Source organism: Centruroides sculpturatus, unplaced genomic scaffold, assembly GCF_000671375.1.
Source record: "Centruroides sculpturatus isolate CEXI.00-Female unplaced genomic scaffold, Cexi_2.0 scaffold672, whole genome shotgun sequence".
NCBI classification, from domain to species: Eukaryota; Metazoa; Arthropoda; class Arachnida; order Scorpiones; family Buthidae; genus Centruroides; species Centruroides sculpturatus.
In genome coordinates this window covers 73,689-96,445 of record NW_019384845.1, presented here as the reverse complement: position 1 = coordinate 96,445, position 22,757 = coordinate 73,689, and the positions used below count along the sequence as shown (strand labels likewise).

At 29.3% G+C, this 22,757-nt stretch overlaps 1 protein-coding gene across 5 annotated transcripts in view; it reads left to right on the top strand.

Annotated features, from left to right (window-relative positions):
* LOC111630370 (microtubule-associated serine/threonine-protein kinase 3-like) overlaps positions 1 to 22,757 on the top strand; it is a 106,408-nt gene that overhangs the window by 14,279 nt on the left and 69,372 nt on the right. For 3 of the 5 annotated variants that reach the window (XM_023374458.1, XM_023374457.1, XM_023374455.1), the window contains exon 2: positions 2,856 to 3,204. In XM_023374458.1, coding sequence (XP_023230226.1) covers positions 2,872 to 3,204 — 333 coding nt within the window. In that variant the 5' untranslated portion in view covers positions 2,856 to 2,871. Of the gene's footprint in view, positions 1 to 2,855; positions 3,205 to 7,778; positions 9,569 to 22,757 lie in introns of those variants that run through there. The other 2 variants (XM_023374459.1, XM_023374456.1) reach the window with 1 other exon arrangement.

The following is a 22,757-nucleotide window of genomic DNA, read 5'->3' as shown; positions in this document are numbered from 1 at the left end:
ATACAGTATTGACAGCTTTCTGGAAAGAACCGAATTATCCGCACGCGGGAGTATTTTTGATTATTTTGCGACCTTTGACTTTTGTGTATCGATCTCTACGAAAAGGATAGATTCTTGACATTCAGACATCTAATATTGATTCGGATTGAATGAGGGAAGGTTAAGTAGACAATGCGGACGACGTGAGAATCTTTGTTTAAAGGATGAACTTTTTAAAAAGCTGACAGTTGATGGATGATAAATGTCTTTTTAACTCGAAAATAACATGGGTTGGCTCTATTGGGGCAAAGAATTTATGCACTATTCATTATAATTAACTTAGGTTAACAAATTTCAATTTAAAACTATAATTGGCTTAATTTTAAACCATAACATCTTTCTTAATTATATTTATTTATTGATTTAGAAAGACCATTAAGATAATTGTTTTAGACATTAATAAAATATCTCGAGTTAAAATGATTTCCTAAGTGAGAAATCTAGTTTATCTCTTCAATAGTTTCGCTTCGATTTCACACTTTCTATTTATAGTTCTGTTTTTATCCCGTTGAAATTTTTTTTATTTTCAATGGGAGCTAGCAACATAATCCATCTTGTAGGCCTCTCCAGTTATTTATTAAGACACGATAGTGATGGCGAACTTTCTAAAAATCGTCATATTACTTCGCTCTCAATCGAACACGACATATTTTTACACGTCTGTCGCCAGTTTAAATAATAGTTTTCGATTATTTTTGTCCTTTTATGTACGAGGACGTGAAAGGACCTTGCGATAAATCCTATTACTGACAAGGATGGTTATTAAATAGGATGAAATTTCATTTTCGTTCCGTTGTAGCGTAACTCATAATTTTCTCCCTTCGTAGCTCACCGTTTTGCATTCTCTAAACGCGTTTATAACCCTCTTCATCACCATGTAAAATTAGCTATAACGTTTATTATTCTGTCATGTTGCTATCGATAAAATATATTGAACTACATTCAAACTAACTACCACTATATTTTATCTCCTAGCCAATATTAGAACTTATTTGATATCATGATCAAGCAATTCTTAGTAGACTTATATCTTATCCTATACCAATTTTCTTTATAAAAAAAATATATAGGCTATATTAAAAATATTTTATTTAGAGTGTAAGAAGTAGCTTAAGTTTTTGTCCTTTTTTATAACTTTTTTTTTGTGTGTGTAATGCCGAAATTTTCCGGGTAGTTGTCGAGAAAATTATCCTTGATAACTGTAGTTTCTTCCTCTCGTACGAATCGTCATTCTAGGAGAAACAAATAACTATACTTGACTGAAAATTTCGTAATAACTACAGAAATTCAGAAAGTCTTTGGAAAGTTCTGGTATCGATAGAATGTTCTTGATTAAATTTCAAGTTGATATCGTTGTCATCTGCCAAAATCACTTGGTTATTAACAATTTTCTTGAACAGCGAGATAAATGAATTGGATGAGATAACAATTAAATTTATTCACTTTTTAAAAAAATTTAAAAAAAATGATTTTAACTTAAACCGAATAATCAAATGGTCGGCGTCTTTTTAAAAAATATTCTTAATTTCAGTTATTTTCCTCATAAAAATGCATTGCATCATTTGATAATCACTTAACTCAATTCGAATAATTCCTAATTATATGATATTTTTAAATTTAAATATTTCAAAAATTAATTTAAAAGTCGAAATTATTTAAATTAATTCAAATCTTTCGTCGTTATCGATTTTAATCACGCTATAAAATTTCATAAGTCTATTATCTAGTTTTGTTGAAAAATTAACCAATTAGGGAAAAAAGAAGGCGTGTCATATTTACATTTCCACCAATCACTCGATTAATTTCGAATTTCGAATAAAAGCTATTAATTAAATTTTTTACAAGGGCGTGTCCAAATGATATGTATTAACCAATAAATGATGCATAATAATTATGATTATTGTGTTAACCAATTAGGGTCAAGTTAGTTTCTGTTGAATTTCTTAACCATTCTTGTGATTTGTTACTAAACGTTTGAATTTTGAAAATTGAATATTTGAGTTATTTTTATATTATTATGGATGATTGATACGATTCCTTTGCGATTGTCTTGTTACATCGATGTCATTTAATGCCTGTATGTATAATATTTCTTCATAAATTGATACAATCAATGCCGTTTATTAACATACAAAAAAATTTGGGATTAATATTTATTTAAGATAATTTTCTGAAATAATTCCTAAATGCTATCCATTTTTTATTTATTTATATCTTATTAATGTTTGATGCTTTCTCTCGAAATCAACGTATTTCTGCCAGAATCGATAAGATAAATTTAAAAAATAATCCGTATATTTTCAGAAAAAAGAAATCAATTTTCTCTCGAAATCCGATTCTCCTTTTTATATGGAAAAAATCCGATAAATGCGATTCGTCGAAATTAATTAAAGTAAAAATGTCTCTTGGTTTGGATTAGGAAAGTAATCTTTGAAATAATTCTTATTGATTATCCACTTTGATCCGTTTAAATTTTCTTATCGGGCTCTTACCTTCTATTGAATTTTGGCAGGTCTTTAGAGAATTCTAAATTTAAAATTCAATTATTAAAAAGTTATTTTTATGTAGCATACATTCTAAATCCATAATTTATTTCCTTTCTAAGCTTGTTTGTATGGTAATTTTTTGTGATGAAATCTCGGATAAAATTAGTTTTGAAGTAAGCCTAACATTTTTTTTTTTTTTTTTAAATACGTGTAGTGTAGAATAAAATGTTTTCCTTTGAACATCATACAATAAATTTAGAATATTTTTAAAAATATTCTAAAGGCCGTTTTTTATAAAAAGAATGATGTGAACATTAATGTCTTTTTCAGACTAAATGAAAAAAAGATGACGGAATCGGGAGAAGACCACACATACTGGAGGAGATCCAGGAGGGAAGCGTTTGCTAATCGTTCATCCTCGGCTCCTCTATCTAGATATGGTTTGCCACCTTCGGCGAAGAGATTTCCACACGGAACATCCACAGTTGGTACATTTATGAGCGAACATCATCTGGAGGAGGTTCTGTTCGGAATCGTGCCATCCGACATGCCACTAGAACAGTTCTGCACTCTCAGCGATGATATACTCAGGTGTAAATATGGTGTAGAAAAACCAGAAACTCGTGAGCGGGTCATGACCGTCGTCCGACTAGCTAAAGATATGGAAAACGAAATACAGGTAATTTTTGTATATTGAAATTTATTATCGATTCTATTGCTTTATAGGGATTAGATCGGTATCTGTATGAAATCGGTATATAAGAAAGGAAAATAAACGAATTGCGAGCATCTCTTGAAGTGGAATCAGGTGGGTTTTGAGGTAGAAGAGTCGAAAGTAAACACGATGCTGTCTATCAAGCTTTTGAGGACTTCGATCGTTCTTTGTTAGAGTTAAGAGCCTAGATACCAATTTCCGTTTCTATCCCCAAGATAAAAGAAGAACGCAAAACAATTCAAAGAATTACTTTTAATAGAACATCGAAGAAAGTGAATAAAAAATGATTGTCCAAGTGGAATTCGTTTCCAAATGGATAATTGATAACATTTTGTGTTATTCCCTTCGAAAGTTTTGCCATTTATATTATCTCTTTTTTTTACATATGCAACCTTTTGTGAGTTGTCTTCACTTAAACTATAAAGACATTTAATACAAAAAAATTTTAAACGTAATTAAGAATTTACTTGATATGTTAATTAAGAATCGAGTTGCTGAATTTTTTGGATGTTGATACGCGAACAAAGAGGAAGTGCATAATATTTATAAATCTGATTAAATAACTGTAATGTTTTCTGATAATCGGAGAATAGACTGTTTGTCTTCTTATCAGAAAATATAGAAATTTAGAGAGGCAGAAATGGTGAATGGAGTAATTACATCTCCTCTTGTTCGTTGACAGACTTGACATGTCTAAGGAAGAACATATTGATCCAACTCACTCCTTTATTTGGTGTGTCATTCACTCTAAACCTTTACTGGGCCTTTTATTCTTATATAAATGTCACCACATTTAAGTTTATTGAATGGTTGAAATTAAAAAAAGAAGGAAATAAGTTAACAAAGCGAAATTATTTCTAGATAATTCTTCGGGAAAGCTGTCTGCATTACTCAATTAAATGTAAAAATTGAAGCTGTCATCAAGCGATGTGTAGGATAAGATTACAGAGGGAATCGACATGAGGATTAGGCAACGTTGCTCTGAGCCCTTTGCCTCCGGCTCTTTTCTCATGTCAGGAAATTTCCGTCTAGACAGCCAAATTATTTGTAAACCTGAAGGGAAATACTCCAGTTACGAAAATGCTGACATTCTCTAGCAATTTCAGAATATATTTATTTTCTATTAAAGCAGCAGTTTAGGTCCATGAACTTTTAAATATTTAATCCTTCAACATTCTATCAAGGGTGAAGAATTATAATCTTATTCATCCTACAGATAATAATGCCGTCCGCCTATTATTAAATATATCACTTATCAAAAGCAAAATTTTATGGAACAACACTTATGATTATTATTATTTGGGTCACGTGTACAAAAAAGAAACCAGCTAATCCAATTTCCGACCTTAAATTTACGAACCAGTTCCGGTTTTGTGTAACGACTAGTCAAGTATTACTCATACCTTTAACCTGTGAACTCTAGAATTGCCCGTATAATCGAGCAACGGATATCAAGTTACAAAAAATGGTTTCGAATTTTCGAATAATCCCGGAAGTACGAGTTAAACTTGAATCAAACAGAAACACAACTTACAAAAAATAAAAAAAGAAACTAAATTATTACCTCTTAAAGCTCGTATATCACAGCGATTAAACTGTTATAAAATCTACTTCATCGGTTTGATGCCGACGTTAAAATGTTTAATTAAAAATGTTAATCGTAATAAAGCGTAAGCAATTAATTTAGATTTAAAAAGTGATTAAGAGAAATACATTGTAAAAAGTCTTTACACAGTTTATTAACAATGGACTTAATTATTTCGAGTGTTTTGATATATGAAAATCATTAAAATTCCTCCTAAGGTTTTCTAAATTAAATCCAAAACCCATTAAAAGTCTTTGGAAACGTGGATTTAATTTGTAGCTAAACATTTATAAAACCATTCATTACACCGATAAAATTCCGGTAAATTCGTAGAAAATACTTCAAAAATTAATCTAGAACATAAATTGCTTAAAAAAAAGAGGAGGTACTAAGTTAGTTTAGAAAGAAATATCAGGGTTTTATACTTAATGTCTTCTAATTATTTAAAAATAATTAAATTCGTAACATGAAACTAAAGTAAAATTAATTTTAAACAAAGTAACAGCAAGCTTTACAANTCTTAAAAAAATAGAATTAAAAGATAAAATATCAGATAATTTATTATCATAAAATTACAAGATTTCTTGGCTTTTTTGCGCTCATAAATTTAGGTTAAAATATTAATTTTTTAAAAGATTTTTATTTTTCGCCATTTTGTTTCGATGTTGTATTCTTTAGCATAAAGTTAGGAATTTTATTTTCTAGTGAAAATTTAAAAAAAAATAAAGATAAAAAATTCTAATTATTCCGTGCAGAAATTAATCGAATTTCGTGTCAAATAATCAAATCTCGACAGCTAATTACGGGAGAAACAAAATGTAAAATACGTCTCGAGGATTCAGGAAATTACAATGATTTGGCTTTTATCTAGAGGAAAATGTTTAGATTTAAATATTAATGTCATTAAATTGATCTCAAAAGGTTAAAATATTAAACAGTTTAAAAGGTTTCTAATGGGAGTAGTTTTAAAAATAGAAAAATAATTAATTTCGCTGAACTTTCCTGAATTTTATGAAAGAATAATGCGTGACCTTTGCGCTCTTAGATCCGGGGTTATTTTTTGACTTCCTAAAAAGGTAAATAACTGCTTATTTTTATTTTTTTTTATTTCTATTCATGTTAACAGTTTTACCTCCTACCGAACAAACTAGGATCATTTCATTCCTGTCTGCTCGGGATAAAGAGGAAAAGATGTCCTCGATCATATATTCTAATGTCTAATGAATCAGCTTATGTTCTCTTCCTTTCGCCAAGCTGACGAATCGTATAATTTAAGAATGAAAAATTGTTAATTTAATCATTCATAAAATCAATCCGGAGGATTTCCGGATGACATCATCATAGCAAACCCTTCAGACGATGCGCCATCTGTCGTCGTGAATTTGGACTAGTAGAACGATCATTAAGAGTTATGAAGAAATTATTTTGAAAGATAAATTTAATTAAAGTTATCAGTTTTTGATAATAACTCTGAAAATATTCAATTATAATTAAAAATAAATATTAATATGAGTAGTTTGTAGCTAATATAATTAAATTAATTTTTTTATAGTTCGTTACAAATAAAATAAAATCGATAGTTTAAAAAAATGAATACGATTTTTTACGGCGCCATCTGGTTACGCATAAATGAAATTGATGTAATGTACAAATTTTCAAACTTACGCACGATTTATAATATATTGATTCGTTGATATTAAAGTCTCTTTCGAGTATTAAAGTATTTTTCTATTTTCTAGTAATGAATAACTGTTATTATCTACAACAAATCCCATAATGCATTGAGAAAGAGCTAACGCTACTTTTGAAATTCAAATGTACGGAATGAATCCTATTGTAGAATAGAAATCACTTTTCGACCGAATTTTATTAGTCTTTTCACTAAAATTTTTGCTCAATTTAATACCGAAAATCCGAATATTTTTGTTGTTTTTTGCGGGGGAGGAATTCATTGGGTTTTTGGTCAGGTTCTGGGTTCGTGAGTCATGTATGAAATTTCTCCAATATCTAGCTCACTCGAATTAGTCAGATGCGTGAGTTAAATGGATATAAGCTTATTGTACAGTACATGATATATATTGCACAATATTTGTGTTGTGTACCGATCAATGATCCCAACCGTTCTAAGAGTTCATTAGAGTTCTCTCTCTCGTCATTGTTAAGAGAATCTCGGAGGATTTATTGCGCGCTCTTCAGCAATCTTTGTTTTGTTTACTCGACAGCACTTTAGGGGTTCCTTTTATGAGTGCCTTCGCCAAAATTGCTTACGAATCAGTCCTATAGCAATACAAACTTGTCTATTAAACTTTTGAATTGTAGGATTAGATAAACATCTGCGAATGTTAAAGGCAGATGGCGAAAGAGATTAAAAGTTTATCACAGACTTTTTAAATCTACAAGTGTAGCGAAATTGCCATTTTATGAATTTATATTAATACTTCACTGATCGCTATCTTGATTCGTATGGCGAATAAAAATAGCTGTTTTATCTAAATTTAACTCATAAAAACAAAAACTATTTTATAATATTTTATTTAATTATTATTTAGTTAAACAAATTATTTTATTTGTTATTAAAGCAGAAGCGCTCACATATATGAATAATTAATTAATTAATGATTGGTTATAGAAAATCGAATGCTCCTTTTAAAATCTAAGTTACTAATATAATTTTCTGTAATTCGGTATATTAATTAAAATATTTTATATTTTGAGTAAGTATATTATTGTATGCAATATCTAACAGTTTACAGTTTTAATAATAGAAATTTTTAGTTAAGAAATTTAATGTTGGATGGCGCCACTAACTTCATATTTTATGTTATAAATCGATATTAATTCGTTTCGACAAATCCAGATGGCGCCATAAGAAATTCCCTTTTATAATATACACAAAAGATATATTTTTAATCTAATTTTTCTGTATATTACTTTAATTTTCCTACTTAATAAACACATAATATTAACATTCTAGAAATTTAAAATTTATTCTCCGTTTTTCGTAACGGTTTTCCGATGATTGGGGGAAAACAAGTATCGTGCTCTTGAAGAATTATCATCTGACACTATGATACATAATTCCGCACATGGCACGCGATTTATCACTCAGAGTTCAAAGTTTATCCTGTTTTATACCAATACACCGTTTAAATAAGATAGATGAGTACCGTACAACCTTTTGAAAAAAAAAGAAAGAAAAAAACCAACGTAATGTTCGATAATCGCGTTTCGTCCCTATAGGTAAAGCTCCCCCTTGTATTATTTATATGTTTTGCGTGGACGATAAAAACATTTGAAAAGATAAACTAGAATAGAAAAATAGAGAAAATATCATACAACTGGATGCTATCGATCCAAGACCTTCCTAGTACCTGACCTTTGTCAGGTAATAAGGTATTCGTACGATGAGTTTCGGCATTATGGGGTCTATATAATAATAAATTTAAGGATATTTTTGTGGGAGGTTATTTATAAAAGGAGCCTTGAGGTTTAGTACTTTTCAAACTTTTTATTTTTTATTTTTTATTTTTCTTTTGCACCATCACCTTTAAGAACTCATAAATATCTCTCATACTTGATTACACGGCCGTTAAGGTTCAAAGTAAAATGCAACGAGCAAGCGCACTGGTCCACTTATAAATGACCACAGTTAGTTTGAGGAGGGAGCAACGAGAATCCATTTAAAGTACGTAACAAAAAAGAGTGTTCCCCGGAGAAACAGACAAAACAACGTTGGCAACGTGACGTCATTGGGGAGGACAAAATTGGAGAAGGAGGTCAGATGGTTTAAAATGGGCAGAGTGCCAAGTTTTCGGCTAAAGTTTATTTTTACGCTGTCATTTTTATGATGTCGTTGGCATTGGGGCGGTCAGGAACCGTAAGAATGTCTGTCAGGAGAACATGGCCAAAAGGCTTTACCTTAATTGGACGTCATTTGTTTTGCAAATTTTGTAACCGGTGTCGATTTTCCTTGTTTATTTTAATTAGTCGAATCCGAGAATAATCGATGAGGTTTCCTCTTTAAAAATAAACTTCCGTGATTAAAATCGGATTGAAAGACGAATTATTAAGATTTATGAAGTTAAAAGTGGAAAGAATTCGGCTCTTAGGCAAAACTTTCATCAAATGGTAATCTGGATATTGTTGAATGGTTTCGCGTCTTCTTCAGTTAATTATATGTTTAAAAATGAAGTGCTGTCGAGTACTCCCCTAGTGGTGCTCGAAGGAACTAGGACTTCCTTCATTGATTCGAGAGACGTACCGCAGTGCTGACGGCATTCTCTCTTCCTCTATCCACGTGTCGTTTTCATATCAACCAATTACGGGGATCTCTCCGTATATTACTCGTAAACTATATCTGTCAATGGATCCGAAGTGTAAGTGTGTCAACCATATTTCTTCTCATCAACTCAGATCGAAATGACTAGTGACCAGTCATCCTTCCCACCTGTTAAGTGTGGCTCACTGGAAGCTGCACCTCCTTCTCCGAAACACCTATCCAGATCGGGTCTTTTGTCATGCCGGTCCAGATTGTCGCGAATGCACGCGATATCATCCACCGATGGTATGGAAGGAGGGTCCAGAACTCAGGAAGCTACCATCTACGAAGAAGTTCTGCCCGTGATAATGAGGAGGAGGGGATGCATGATGAGAGTAAGGATCGTTAGTGTCGATGGTGGTTCACCAACTCTCGGACCCGAACATGGATTCTCTTCATTACCTCAGACACCAATTTTTCCTCAGGTGAGAGATTCTGAAACCTTTATGAAAATTTTCATTAGCATGTCTTTTTTTATCTTTGTAAAAACCTTAACTTGTTCACGGCTGTTAATCTGTTATCGAAAGTCGTTCGAGGAATCCGGTATCGAATCTAGAACGTCATCACATTGATCATTGGAAGGAAACGGAAGAAGTTGAAGGGAACACAGATAAGAATTTCCTTGATGGGAATTGCTTTTCGGAGAAGTTCCCTGTCACGTTTCTCTGAAAGGAACCTTTAATTTAAAAACCTGTAATATTACAAGAAAAAAAAAGTACAAACTGACGTCTAAAATTTCGAATAAAGTTGTAACATAATTTACATAATGCTCCATATAAAATTCACTAAAAATTCAGCATTTAAAAATTAACACCAAAAAATTTTGACATTTTTAACGAAATTTATCCTAATATCTATCTATTTTAGATAATTTAAATAATTTTAGAATATTCCTGGAAAATTTTTAAGCTAAATAAATAAATATTTAAGATAAATATACGTGATTTTCGATTTGACACCCACATAAATCTTCACGTAGTTTTCTTTGCGAATACCGATTTAATTCTATTTTTATCTTATTTCCATGCGAAATTTCGATGTAGGGGGCTATCGATAGTTCGGTACACGTATAAAAATTGGAAACCTCATTTTGTACATGTAACAAAAGAACATCATTTCCTAATGATCCAAAAGACATCATCAGGAAATTCTTTTCAGGAAGACAGCTCAAAAAAAAAAACATTCTGCCAGCATTCCATCTTCAGAGGAATAATGATACAATTCTAGAAGATAATTTGGAAAAAACCATAAAGGAGAAACTGTGTTTTAAAAATTATTATTTTTTTCACTATTTAAACAACGATAATGGCTTTTAATTTAATATAAAATCAACAGGTAATATGTAGAATTAAATGGTCAATTTTTTGAGTTTTAAATCTCCACAGCTACGGTATGATAATCGAAATGAATTTCTTGTGACATGATAGATGATAATTCTCCTGATGTAATGCTTTCTGGACGTAACAGACGGTTACAACTAGATAAGAACTTAGTTACAGAATTTATGGCAAAAATATCCAGATATTAGAAGGTAAATGGATCTAGGATGGACGAATTTTTGATTGTATGCAAAACTGATTTTATGATGAGATAGTGACTTTCCATTATTCTTTCTTAATGAAATTTTTAAGAAAATTGAATCGAGTCTATATCTATATCGGTTCTAGTTGGCGCTTCTTTCTGAATATATGAAAAAAATATTTAAAAATCGATTTAAATTTTCATAAACGGATGATCACGTTCAAAAATACCATATTTGAATATTTAAATTACAATAGCCAATAAGGGCTTAGAGTTTAAATGTTCGCTAACCAATAAACGATCTAGAAATTTATTCTTTTAAATTTTTGAACGATTTTAATGCTAATTGGCTATCCGATTTTTTTGTCCGTTTAATTTAATTGGTCAGCTTTGTTTATTATATTAACAAATAGCGAATGAGTTAATTTATTTTGTAGCATTAATAAAAACACTTTGTTCGTGTTAAAAATTGGATTTAATCTGTAATTACAGTAATTTAATTTAAAGAAAAGTGAAGAAACGCTTGCAGGAAAACCGAGACAACTGTTTGTGTGTGCTGAACGTAGAAAACAGATCTCATTTTATGGACGTGGCTAAAACCGAGAAAAAAGATCTATTAAAGGCAGAAAGTGGAAATTCCGTAAAAAATTGTTGCAATTTTTTTCCTCTCTCACCGGATATTTTACTCTTTTCCAACTAATATAAATGAGATGGCTTCAGGCAGCAAACATCCTTCTTTGTCGATACAATTTCGACTTCATTATCCAACATTTCCTTTCTTTTCCTCAGTGTAATTTTACTTAAAAAGAAATATTCACTTAAAGAATTCTGTTTAATCATTCTACATCTTATTGGAAGTAGAATATTCAGGTTATTTATTTAGTTAAAATCGCTAAAATCCTAGCTTTTGTTGGAAGTGTAAAGGGCACATTACAATGTCGGCCAGATTAGTATGGAACCGAATGGCTCTTTTTATGATATTTTCGTACTTTTATTTCCACACATAGCGTCAACTTAATTGCAAAGAGTTGGACTAACTTATCCTAGTTGCTGAAGTTATAAAGTTGTATTTTTTTTATCAATTGTTTAAGGCTGTTTTGTGCCAAGCATTTGTCTATTACCTCTAAACAATTAACGCGAAGTGTATATTAAAGTGTGAACGACCTTATTTTTCGTGTTGTTTATTTATTTTTTTAGAGGTGGAACCGATCGTATCATTAGTTCATTAACTATTACCTATTGTTATAACAAGATAGATGCAATAAGTAAGCAGACAATCGAATTGTTTACAGTCAATCGGGTCATTTAATTCATGCAACAACCCAAGTTCGAATTGAAAAAAAGGGAGGAAAATAACCTTACTTTTTGCACGGAATTCAAATGTTTTGATAATAAAATAGCCTTTTTAAAGCAATTTTTCGAGGTCTACCGGTTCAGATAAGGCAATATGTGCAAAGTACTCCTGCAATTTATCACAACACGCACCTACTACTCTATGTTAATTCATGATAAAGCAATGACAAGGCCACAATACTTAAACGTAACTTCGTGAATTACAAGAGGTCATTTTATCTTATGAGCTGATTTAACTCGTTAAGTTTTTCTACGGCGGTTTAACAAAGGTCTGCTTTATATCGAATTTCCTACTTTATAAATTCTTTTTTTTAAAGATTTTTATCGCTATACACACTACAATTTCTCTAGCTGATAAAATATTAAGGTATATTTTTGTTGTAAGAATTTAAATTTTATAAGTCAACTTATATTCTGAACATTATTCTATTCTGTAATACGCTTCGAGTGTCTTTCTTCTGTTTGTATTTAAATATTATATTTATTAAGATTTTATTTATTTTTTTTTTTTTTTTAGTTTGTAGATTTAAGAAAATAAAGGAATTTTTGTTTCGGTCTAATTTTATCTTACGAATATTTGCCGAATAGATTGCATCAAGATACTAGAACTTCCGCATTTTCACATTTGGATGACAGTTATGGTTGGGTAAATTCACATAAGTAACTAAAATATGAGCCATAACAATAAAATTTTTCGAAACAGGCGATAGGAAAGTAAGAAAAAAGACGTAATACCGAGGTTTTTATATCTTATAAAGTTTTACAGTTTCAGAAAAATGGTCTTGGATAATTTAAAAGTAAAATGGCATCTCGCAGAAAAACTAATAAGCATAAGGAAAAAGAAGTTTGTATTTGATAAATTGTTAGATATATTACGCTCACTTTTGCTATTTAAAAGTAAAGAAATACGTTGTTTCAAATATAAATTTCATGAATATTAACGATTTTTTCAATGTTAACTATATTTTTAAATGTAATTTTAAGTTTAAAATACTGTGAAATAGACGAAATTGCTTTGATAAGTTGTTTGTTTTTTTTTTTCTTTTCTTTTTTGGCTAGATATAATCTAAACAAAACGCCATAATATGTCAGCGTAAATAATTACTTAAAAGCATTTTTCAGTTGACAAGCCATTTAAAAAATCTAACATAAAAGTTAAATTATTATTCTTAAAAATTTACAAAAAAATTGATTTCTTTTTCTACAATTATATACGAAATATTCTGATTTTATAATAAGAATTTTTGTGTGAAAACATATTAAAAATGTAAAATTAAGCTGGAAATTTCAGATATTTATTGAACGATACTATCAGACANTCTATTTTTTTTAGAAAAAAAAAAAGAAAAAAAAAAAAAAAAAAAAATTAAAATTTTTTTCTAAAAAAAAAAAAAAAAACTACATTTTTGCACTTGAATAGCATTACATCTGAAACTGCCAAATCAGTAAATTTGAAAGAAAGTAGTGAATGTTTTAGGTAAAGGTGAAATCCATAGTTTATTTTGTAGATGAACTAGCTAGTGTTTTTCAAGACAGAGAAGGAAAAAGCTAAACTTTGAGAAATATTCAAAGCTTTCTGAAATATAAATTCCTTCTTATTCAAAGAAAGAACTTGTTTCAGAAAACCAAATTTTGGAAAGATTTAGAAAAGACATGCAAATGCTACTTATGATGAAAATATTAGTTTCAAAAAATGGAAAGAGATTTTAAACAAGCATAAAATTTTGCATAAAAATAATCTTGCAAATACTTTTCTGCTAGCTCATCTTTTATATCTTCTGATTTTTCAGTTATTCTTATTAATAAATATTTTTATTGTATTTTCAATAACGAAATTTGTATTTTGTTGCCATTATTCCGAGAAAATCAATATATAGCAAAAAATATATCGCAAGATTCGTATCATTCAATAAAACTTACCTTATTAGAGAAACTGGAAGAGGCTGTGTTTGCTCGTACATAATTTAGAGAATGACTTCTAAACAAGAAATTGTTCTCTTTGTTTCTTCTTCTTCTTCATTTTTTTCCCTTGTTAACTTACAAATTTTCAATATTTATGCTTGTCAGCATTAAAATTAAAAGATTAGTTTCTCTCTTGGTCCCTTTCTCCTTCCAGTAAACAAACAAAAAATATATATATCTTAATGAAGTTTATTTTTCAGGGAATTTTTATCAGGAAACAAAAATCCTGTTATCAGTTTCTGTGCAAAGTTTTTCTGTCAACTTAGCTTTTCTGTTTCTTTATATCTTCGACGAATTGATTTTAGTGGCAGTTGGAGAATAATTGGATCAAGAAGGCAATACCCAATCTTTGGTAAACCTTCCTCTAAATTGGATGTTACTTAAATAGATAAAAAGGAGCGCTCCTCGTTTGGAATCACGTCTTCATTGAAGGGATCGTGATAGCATCAAAAGAATTGTTTCTTAGCACGAAACCTGTGGCTAATAATGGATGGGCTTTCCAGTCCTATACAATATCTTCTTTCACATAAACCTTCACGTGGGTTCGAGTTTAGAAGGGGTGAAAAAAATAACAAAAAATGCAAGCTGCATGCTTAACTAAATGAAATTTCTGCATGGAAAACAAATTTTGAAGATTATCGATAGTTTAATTAAACGAAAGGGAAGAGAAGATCGTACAGTACTTAGAAATTTCTTATCAACGCCATTAAATTGGTTTATGTAACTGGTGAAAGGATGCATATCTAACTAGTCCTCTGCCTTGAAAAATGCTTAAAATTTATTGAATTTTAATAAATTACAATCGTATTTTTGGAATCATGATAAAATTCCAGATCCCCAATTTAGATAATTTTATAAAAATTTGATTATTTTTTAAAATGTTACTTTAAAAAAAAAAAGTTAATTGTTGTTAGCTTAATTAATATTCGATATTGGAAGAGTTATTTAAGATAATGGCTTTGAACTTCTGATTAGGATAATGAACACGTGATTTTAACTTAAATCACCTCTTTGATGATAAATTAAAGTAAAAAAGAATATGTTACAATTCATTATTATAATTTATTTACGTAAGAAACTTGTTTTTGTTCTGTTGAAACCCTTATAAGGATCAATTATTTTTTCAAATTTCGAATAAATTAGACGGATTAATCTGTCCTTCTGAATGTTTTAAGGACAAGAAAAAGTGTTTGTTATTTAAAAAATAAGTTATTTAGATTAAGAGACGTACTTAATTTTAATTCAGTGATTTATATCTAAAGTTAACTTATGACTTGAATGCATCTTAGTTTAAATCCTTAAATTAATTGGGGTAGAAAAAGTAGAAAATATTTAAATTAAAAAAAGGGATTTACGTGTTTAAACATTGATGAATTCGTAATTATAAATCACAGTTTTATGCATTATCAGCATTTTTTTACGTTCGGATTTGCACATATGTCGGCTTTAATCTTTAAATTTATCACCTTGTTCCATATTTATTAAAGGCGTAAATGAAGAATTAATTCTTATAAATGTTTAAAAATGAATAGAAAATTGTTTAAAATATTAAAAGCTGTTGTTTTTGTAATACAATCGAACCTCCAATAACGGTCACCTCTCAACAGCGGCCACTATCAAGAACTTTTCTAAACAAAAATGCATACGAAATAACCTCCAAACAACGACCACTTGCAATAACGGCCATATTTTCCCCTTAAGTGTCCGTTATTCAGAGGTTTGACTGCGTATTGATTTATAAATTCATGTTTTATATAAACTTGCGTGCTGTTTTTGTGTCATAACGAAGTTAAATTTTGAGTTTCAACGGCTGTAATATCTTAAAATATAAGAACGTAAACACAAACATGATGATATCGTGAAGAACAAGACGTATGGATATCATTAAAACATAATAAACAGGCGAAATATTTTGAAAATTACGTTTTAAAAACTGTCGATTCTATAATTGGAGATGGAATATAAATATTTACCGAATAAAATTTAATCGGAATGGGTGAAAATCAAAGTAAAAAGCAAATATTTACATAAGAAAACTAACAAAATCTTTAAACGTAGAAACCCTTTAAATCCTCTCGAGTTATTGGCTAAGAAAGGAGAGAAAATCGCTCTCTCTCTTCTCTCTTCCTCCCTGCCTCCATCTCTCTCTCTCTATCCTTTCACTTATTTTTCTTTGATGATTCAACTTCTAATATTATAAATTGTATAATAATTGTTTATCGAACCTGAGACATATTTTCATATTTGTATTTACTGGTTCGATTAAATGTCAGGATATATTACGACACATTTCTCACTTACATACAGTATTTGTCCATGTCTTTTCTTTGAACATGAGATATTTCTATACAAAAATGACAATTTTTTTATATTAAACTGATATTTTATTACTTATTTCATTGTATTTTTATAGCATTTTGAGTCCTTTTATTATTTTTATTTAAGAAACTGTCGATATCATTCTTATATTTAACAATTTCTTACTTAAATATGGAAATTTTTATTACATTTTCTTTTTTAAATCTGTTGCCGCTGTTTCAACATTAAAAATTCTTTAAATAAACCTTATTAAATTATTCTTCCGTGCAGAAAATTTGTTAAATTTGTTTTTATTGGCGTAAAACATTATTATTAATGCGAATATTTAAGAAGTTAATCCTCTGTATTCGTCTTTAATTTATAATTTAGATGCTGAAAAAATGCATGTTTCTGTATTTTTTGAGTCTCAAGCGGATTAAATCCATATTAAATGACTGCAGATCCAGCATATTTTCTCCTTCTTTCTTTATAAAAATTCTTCTCTCATATTTAAAATTCATAATATATATATATTTTTTTTACATCAGAAACTACTACTACATTTTTCATAAAAAGTTTTAATACAGAAAATATTTATGCCTTTATTATTATTATTTTTTCTTTCATTGAAAGTATTTATAAATAATTAATATAATAAAATGATGGAATTTTATTAATTTATTACGAAATTAAATTTATTAGAGAATGTAGGCACGTTTAATTAATACTTTACTTCAGGGCTGGATTTTCTGTCAATAAGCTGCAACTTAGGTCCTCGCGTTCAGTCTACAGCTTAGGGCCTCATATTTTTACATGTATAATTTAGTAGACGGGAAGAAACCGTTATTACAATAGCTTAGGGCAACACGAATCAAAGTCGTGCTTTAGTTAGATTCGAATGCGAATTTTAGTAGTAAAAATAGCAGTTTTCTTAGGCTTTTGTAGAAAAATCGTTGAGGCATGAGAATTATTCTTCTGTTTTATATTTTATTTTTATTTAAATATTTTATTTTTTTTAAAGTATTCAAAGAAATTTAACTTTTCAAATTTTATATTTTTCAAAATGACTCTTTCAATATTTTGTTTATTTTTCTTTATTTTTTTCTCTCCACAAAATCGATTCACGTTCCACCAGATTTATTTTCTTATCTTATTTACTCGTTTTATCTTTATTTAACGCGAGTTAATGTTTACGTGTATTTTTATTTTGCTGCAAATAATTTGTTTATGAGGAATTTTACAGTGATAAAGTCTTTTTCTCGTTCAAACAGTAATAAAATAATTACTTATAATAGATATAATCTATCTAGAAATCATTTAAAATGAAGAAAAAAATTAGTGATCAGTTAAAGTGTGTAACTTAATTATCTTTCTTACTGATTCTTACAGTAAATAGTTTATTAATTATTAAGTGGAGTTTGATTAAAAACATAGGAAATTCTACTCAGTAAGCAGCAACAGTTCGTTAAAGATTTACTAATTTTATTCTGCAGCTTTTATAAAACTTTAATCCTCTAGGATTTACTTTTCTTGTCGAGAAGAATTTAATAATAATTTTTTGCATGTTTCCTCAACTAACAAAGAACTTATTGACGAAAGAAAATCCTCAGTTTCTTTTATATCAGTGTTTTTTTTTAAAAAAGAAGGGGAAAAAGTGGAATTGTGATTTTTCTTATTCACTCCCCTGCTGATGTTTTGTCACTTTCAAAGGCTATTACTGAGACAGAAAGAAGCTCTCGTCAATTTTGCTCTCTGCATTGTCTATGGCTTGTACATTTTTGGTTTTCAGACGGAGCAAGAAAAGTCCTTGTTCGGATGAATTGAACCATGTTTATCGAAATCGTCATCTTTGGATCGATTTCCAGCACAAACCATTCGACTTCTTTCGTTAAAAATAAGTAGACAATTCACATTCTCAGACGAAATTCTTATTTTCTTTTTCCTTCATTAACTATGTTTAAATATTATTCCTAAATTTATTTAAAGAATAAATAAATTTATTACAATAATTATTGTGACATCGTCAAAATACCGGGCTGCAATTTTTAATTATATTTTTAATTTATTTAAATTTATTTAATTTAAAATATACGGTATGATTTTCATCTCAAATTAGTAGTCTTGCCGCTCCTGTGTATGATAGTTTTCCCGTTAGATAGATGACAAGCACAACTCTATTGCTATCTCCTTTCGGGGGAATTTTTGAATTGAAATCACGTGACTTTCAGTTTGAACCTGAAGTTCGTATATAGTTAATTGCGGCCTCCCGTCTTTAAGCTTTCCATTTCTGGCCTCAACTTTTAAGTATCTAACTCCGTTCTCGAGACTAAAGAAGGACAGGCAGATTGACAGACAGTTGAAATTGCTGCCCAATTAAATTAAATATAATTAAATTTGAATTTTTATTTGACATTCTTCTGTTAAAAATTCACGTTTCGAGACGATATTATTAAAATTTTACTTCATTTATAATGATTAAATATTTTAAACAACAAATGATTTAATTTAAATATGTAAGATTATCATTTTAGATTTTAACCGAGTAAATAAATCAAAATACGTTAAGATTACTGTATTGATTTGTATGTAATTATTGTTGAGGAAGTTAAGATGATATTACTTCTCATTCAAAATTATTCTCATAAATAAATACCTTTAATGATAAAGTAAATAGACGAGTGTAGCTTGTTTGGTTTCGTCTTTATAACAATAATAACTTGTACTTAATTAAAATATTTAAGCTTATTATAACGATATTCTTTCAGTTTACGCTCCATTCATTTGATACCTTTCTGGACCGCAATTGGAAAATATTGTAGACCTATAAATTACCACTGTCTTCCGTTCGTCTGTCTGTCCTTCCTTAATATCGACAACGGAGTTACAGACATGACAGTCAACACATAAAAAGAATAGAGTATAGTTAATATAAGAAAGTATAGTTATATTTACTTATATTAGTCCGATTAACTATACATGAACTTCTGATGTAAACTGGAAGTTACGTTATTTTAATTTAAAAGGTGTTATATAGATGACCGGCACGACTCCATTGCTAACGGAAAAGTATGATGTACAGGGGCAAGCCACTACTAATTTCAGGTGGAGAGCATATATATTTTAAATTGTTCCTTGTTGTATGTTGTATCTAGTGTCAAGAGCTTCACGTTAAGGAGTTTAGAATGTCATGCTGATAAATATATTACAGTCGAACCTCCGATAACGATTACCTCCCAACAACGGTCACCTCTAAACAGTGTCCATGTTTTCATCGTTTTTAAAAGTAAAAATATATTAAAATAATAACCTCCAAACAACGGTCAATTTTTATCTTCCCGTCAGTGATCGTTGTTTAGAGATCTGATTGTATTTGATAGAAGGAGAAAGAACTTTGTATTTTATAAATTACGTTTATAATGAGTCTAAATCTAACTCTGTTAGTATCATACAGTTAAATGCATAGATCAGTGCGGATACATTTGAGGCTTTTTCAATATCCGATAGTGGGGCCTTTTCATAAAAAAAAAAAAGAAAAAAAAGAGAGAGAGAGAGAGAGGTAATCTGGAATACATATAGATGAAACTTTTTAAATTTTATACAACATTTTCTTAAAATAAAATTGATATTTAAATCAATAAAATGAAAAATTAAAACTAGCCTATCCCATTAACTTCTTACTTCATAGTCTACAATAATAATAAAATTTAGCAACGAGTTGTGTAACATTCCTGGCAACAACATTTGCAAATACGTGTGGCGCCATCTGTTATATTTTATTTTAAAAACATTTTATATAATTAACTATTATAAAATGGCAAAAAGCGTAATTTTGTGGGTATAGATGGGTTTTATAAAAATTGTAAACACTAATAACAAATAAAATCTTTATTAAGTCCGATCTACTCGAGACATGACACACGAACCCTCTATCTCCCCAACCGCTTGACCTTTAACAATCAAAATTTAATAACACCAATTTCCCTGCAAGATTTCAGAAATTTTCGGCAAAAAACACGAGTTATTAAGCTTCAAAGTGGGTAAACAAAATCGTACACCCCACATACACATACACACTAACATACACATATAGAGAAAAACAACCCGATTTTTTTTTTTTTTTTTTTTTTTGCATTTCTCGACTTTTCAAGATCCCCTGAGTTCAAAAATGTATAAATCTTGGGAGGCCATTTTTTTGACCGATCGCCATACTTTCTCTCTGTTATATATAATAGCCGGAAAAGTAATAAAATTAAAAATAAATAAGTGTTATTTAAATTTTAATTATCGAATTACACACTATGTTTCTTAAAATTATAAGAAAAAAAAATTCAATATTTTTGAGGCCCCAGAATTGTCTTCTTACGCGAAATGATAAATCCGTCATTGATAGAGATCTTAATAACTATCCAGCATATTCGATACAGATGTTAAACAAAATTTTAATAACAGAACATCTTTAAAATATGTATTTAAACATGNATTACATGTTCTATGACACTTCGAACAGATTGTCGGATGGACCACCCAGAATTGTCTTCTTACGCGAAATGATAAATCCGTCATTGATAGAGATCTTAATAACTATCCAGCATATTCGATACAGATGTTAAACAAAATTTTAATAACAGAACATCTTTAAAATATGTATTTAAACATGAATAGTTAATCCGTAAATGCTAGGAAATCTAATTAAATTTTCCATTAGGTTTCTCTAATATTATGTAATTAATCAATACGAATTATATTTATGTTCATGAAAGATATGGGGCATGGGTCTAATATTATTCATATGGTCGAACCTGTAATAGCGGCAACCTCTCAACGACCGTCACCTCTAAACAGCGCCCGTTTTTTTCCAGAATATTTTTTTAAAAATTACGTACAAAATAACCTCTAAACAACGGTCAATTTTTATCTTCCCGTCAGTGATCGTTGTTTAGAGATCTGATTGTATTTGATAGAAGGAGAAAGAACTTTGTATTTTATAAATTACGTTTATAATGAGTCTAAATCTAACTCTGTTAGTATCATACAGTTAAATGCATAGATCAGTGCGGATACATTTGAGGCTTTTTCAATATCCGATAGTGGGGCCTTTTCATAAAAAAAAAAAAGAAAAAAAAGAGAGAGAGAGAGAGAGGTAATCTGGAATACATATAGATGAAACTTTTTAAATTTTATACAACATTTTCTTAAAATAAAATTGATATTTAAATCAATAAAATGAAAAATTAAAACTAGCCTATCCCATTAACTTCTTACTTCATAGTCTACAATAATAATAAAATTTAGCAACGAGTTGTGTAACATTCCTGGCAACAACATTTGCAAATACGTGTGGCGCCATCTGTTATATTTTATTTTAAAAACATTTTATATAATTAACTATTATAAAATGGCAAAAAGCGTAATTTTGTGGGTATAGATGGGTTTTATAAAAATTGTAAACACTAATAACAAATAAAATCTTTATTAAGTCCGATCTACTCGAGACATGACACACGAACCCTCTATCTCCCCAACCGCTTGACCTTTAACAATCAAAATTTAATAACACCAATTTCCCTGCAAGATTTCAGAAATTTTCGGCAAAAAACACGAGTTATTAAGCTTCAAAGTGGGTAAACAAAATCGTACACCCCACATACACATACACACTAACATACACATATAGAGAAAAACAACCCGATTTTTTTTTTTTTTTTTTTTTTTGCATTTCTCGACTTTTCAAGATCCCCTGAGTTCAAAAATGTATAAATCTTGGGAGGCCATTTTTTTGACCGATCGCCATACTTTCTCTCTGTTATATATAATAGCCGGAAAAGTAATAAAATTAAAAATAAATAAGTGTTATTTAAATTTTAATTATCGAATTACACACTATGTTTCTTAAAATTATAAGAAAAAAAAATTCAATATTTTTGAGGCCCCAGAATTGTCTTCTTACGCGAAATGATAAATCCGTCATTGATAGAGATCTTAATAACTATCCAGCATATTCGATACAGATGTTAAACAAAATTTTAATAACAGAACATCTTTAAAATATGTATTTAAACATGAATAGTTAATCCGTAAATGCTAGGAAATCTAATTAAATTTTCCATTAGGTTTCTCTAATATTATGTAATTAATCAATACGAATTATATTTATGTTCATGAAAGATATGGGGCATGGGTCTAATATTATTCATATGGTCGAACCTGTAATAGCGGCAACCTCTCAACGACCGTCACCTCTAAACAGCGCCCATTTTTTTCCAGAATATTTTTTTAAAAATTACGTACAAAATAACCTCTAAACAACGGTCACCACCGAACAACGGGCGGTTTTTTTATGTTCTTGTAAATGGTCGTCGTTCACGTGTTCGACTAATTAATTAAATAGGATCTTTATATAATTAAAAATTAATTAAATAATCAAGTTTAGAGATTAATTAATAAGGGAGTTTTCTATATTAAATTTTACATTTATAATTA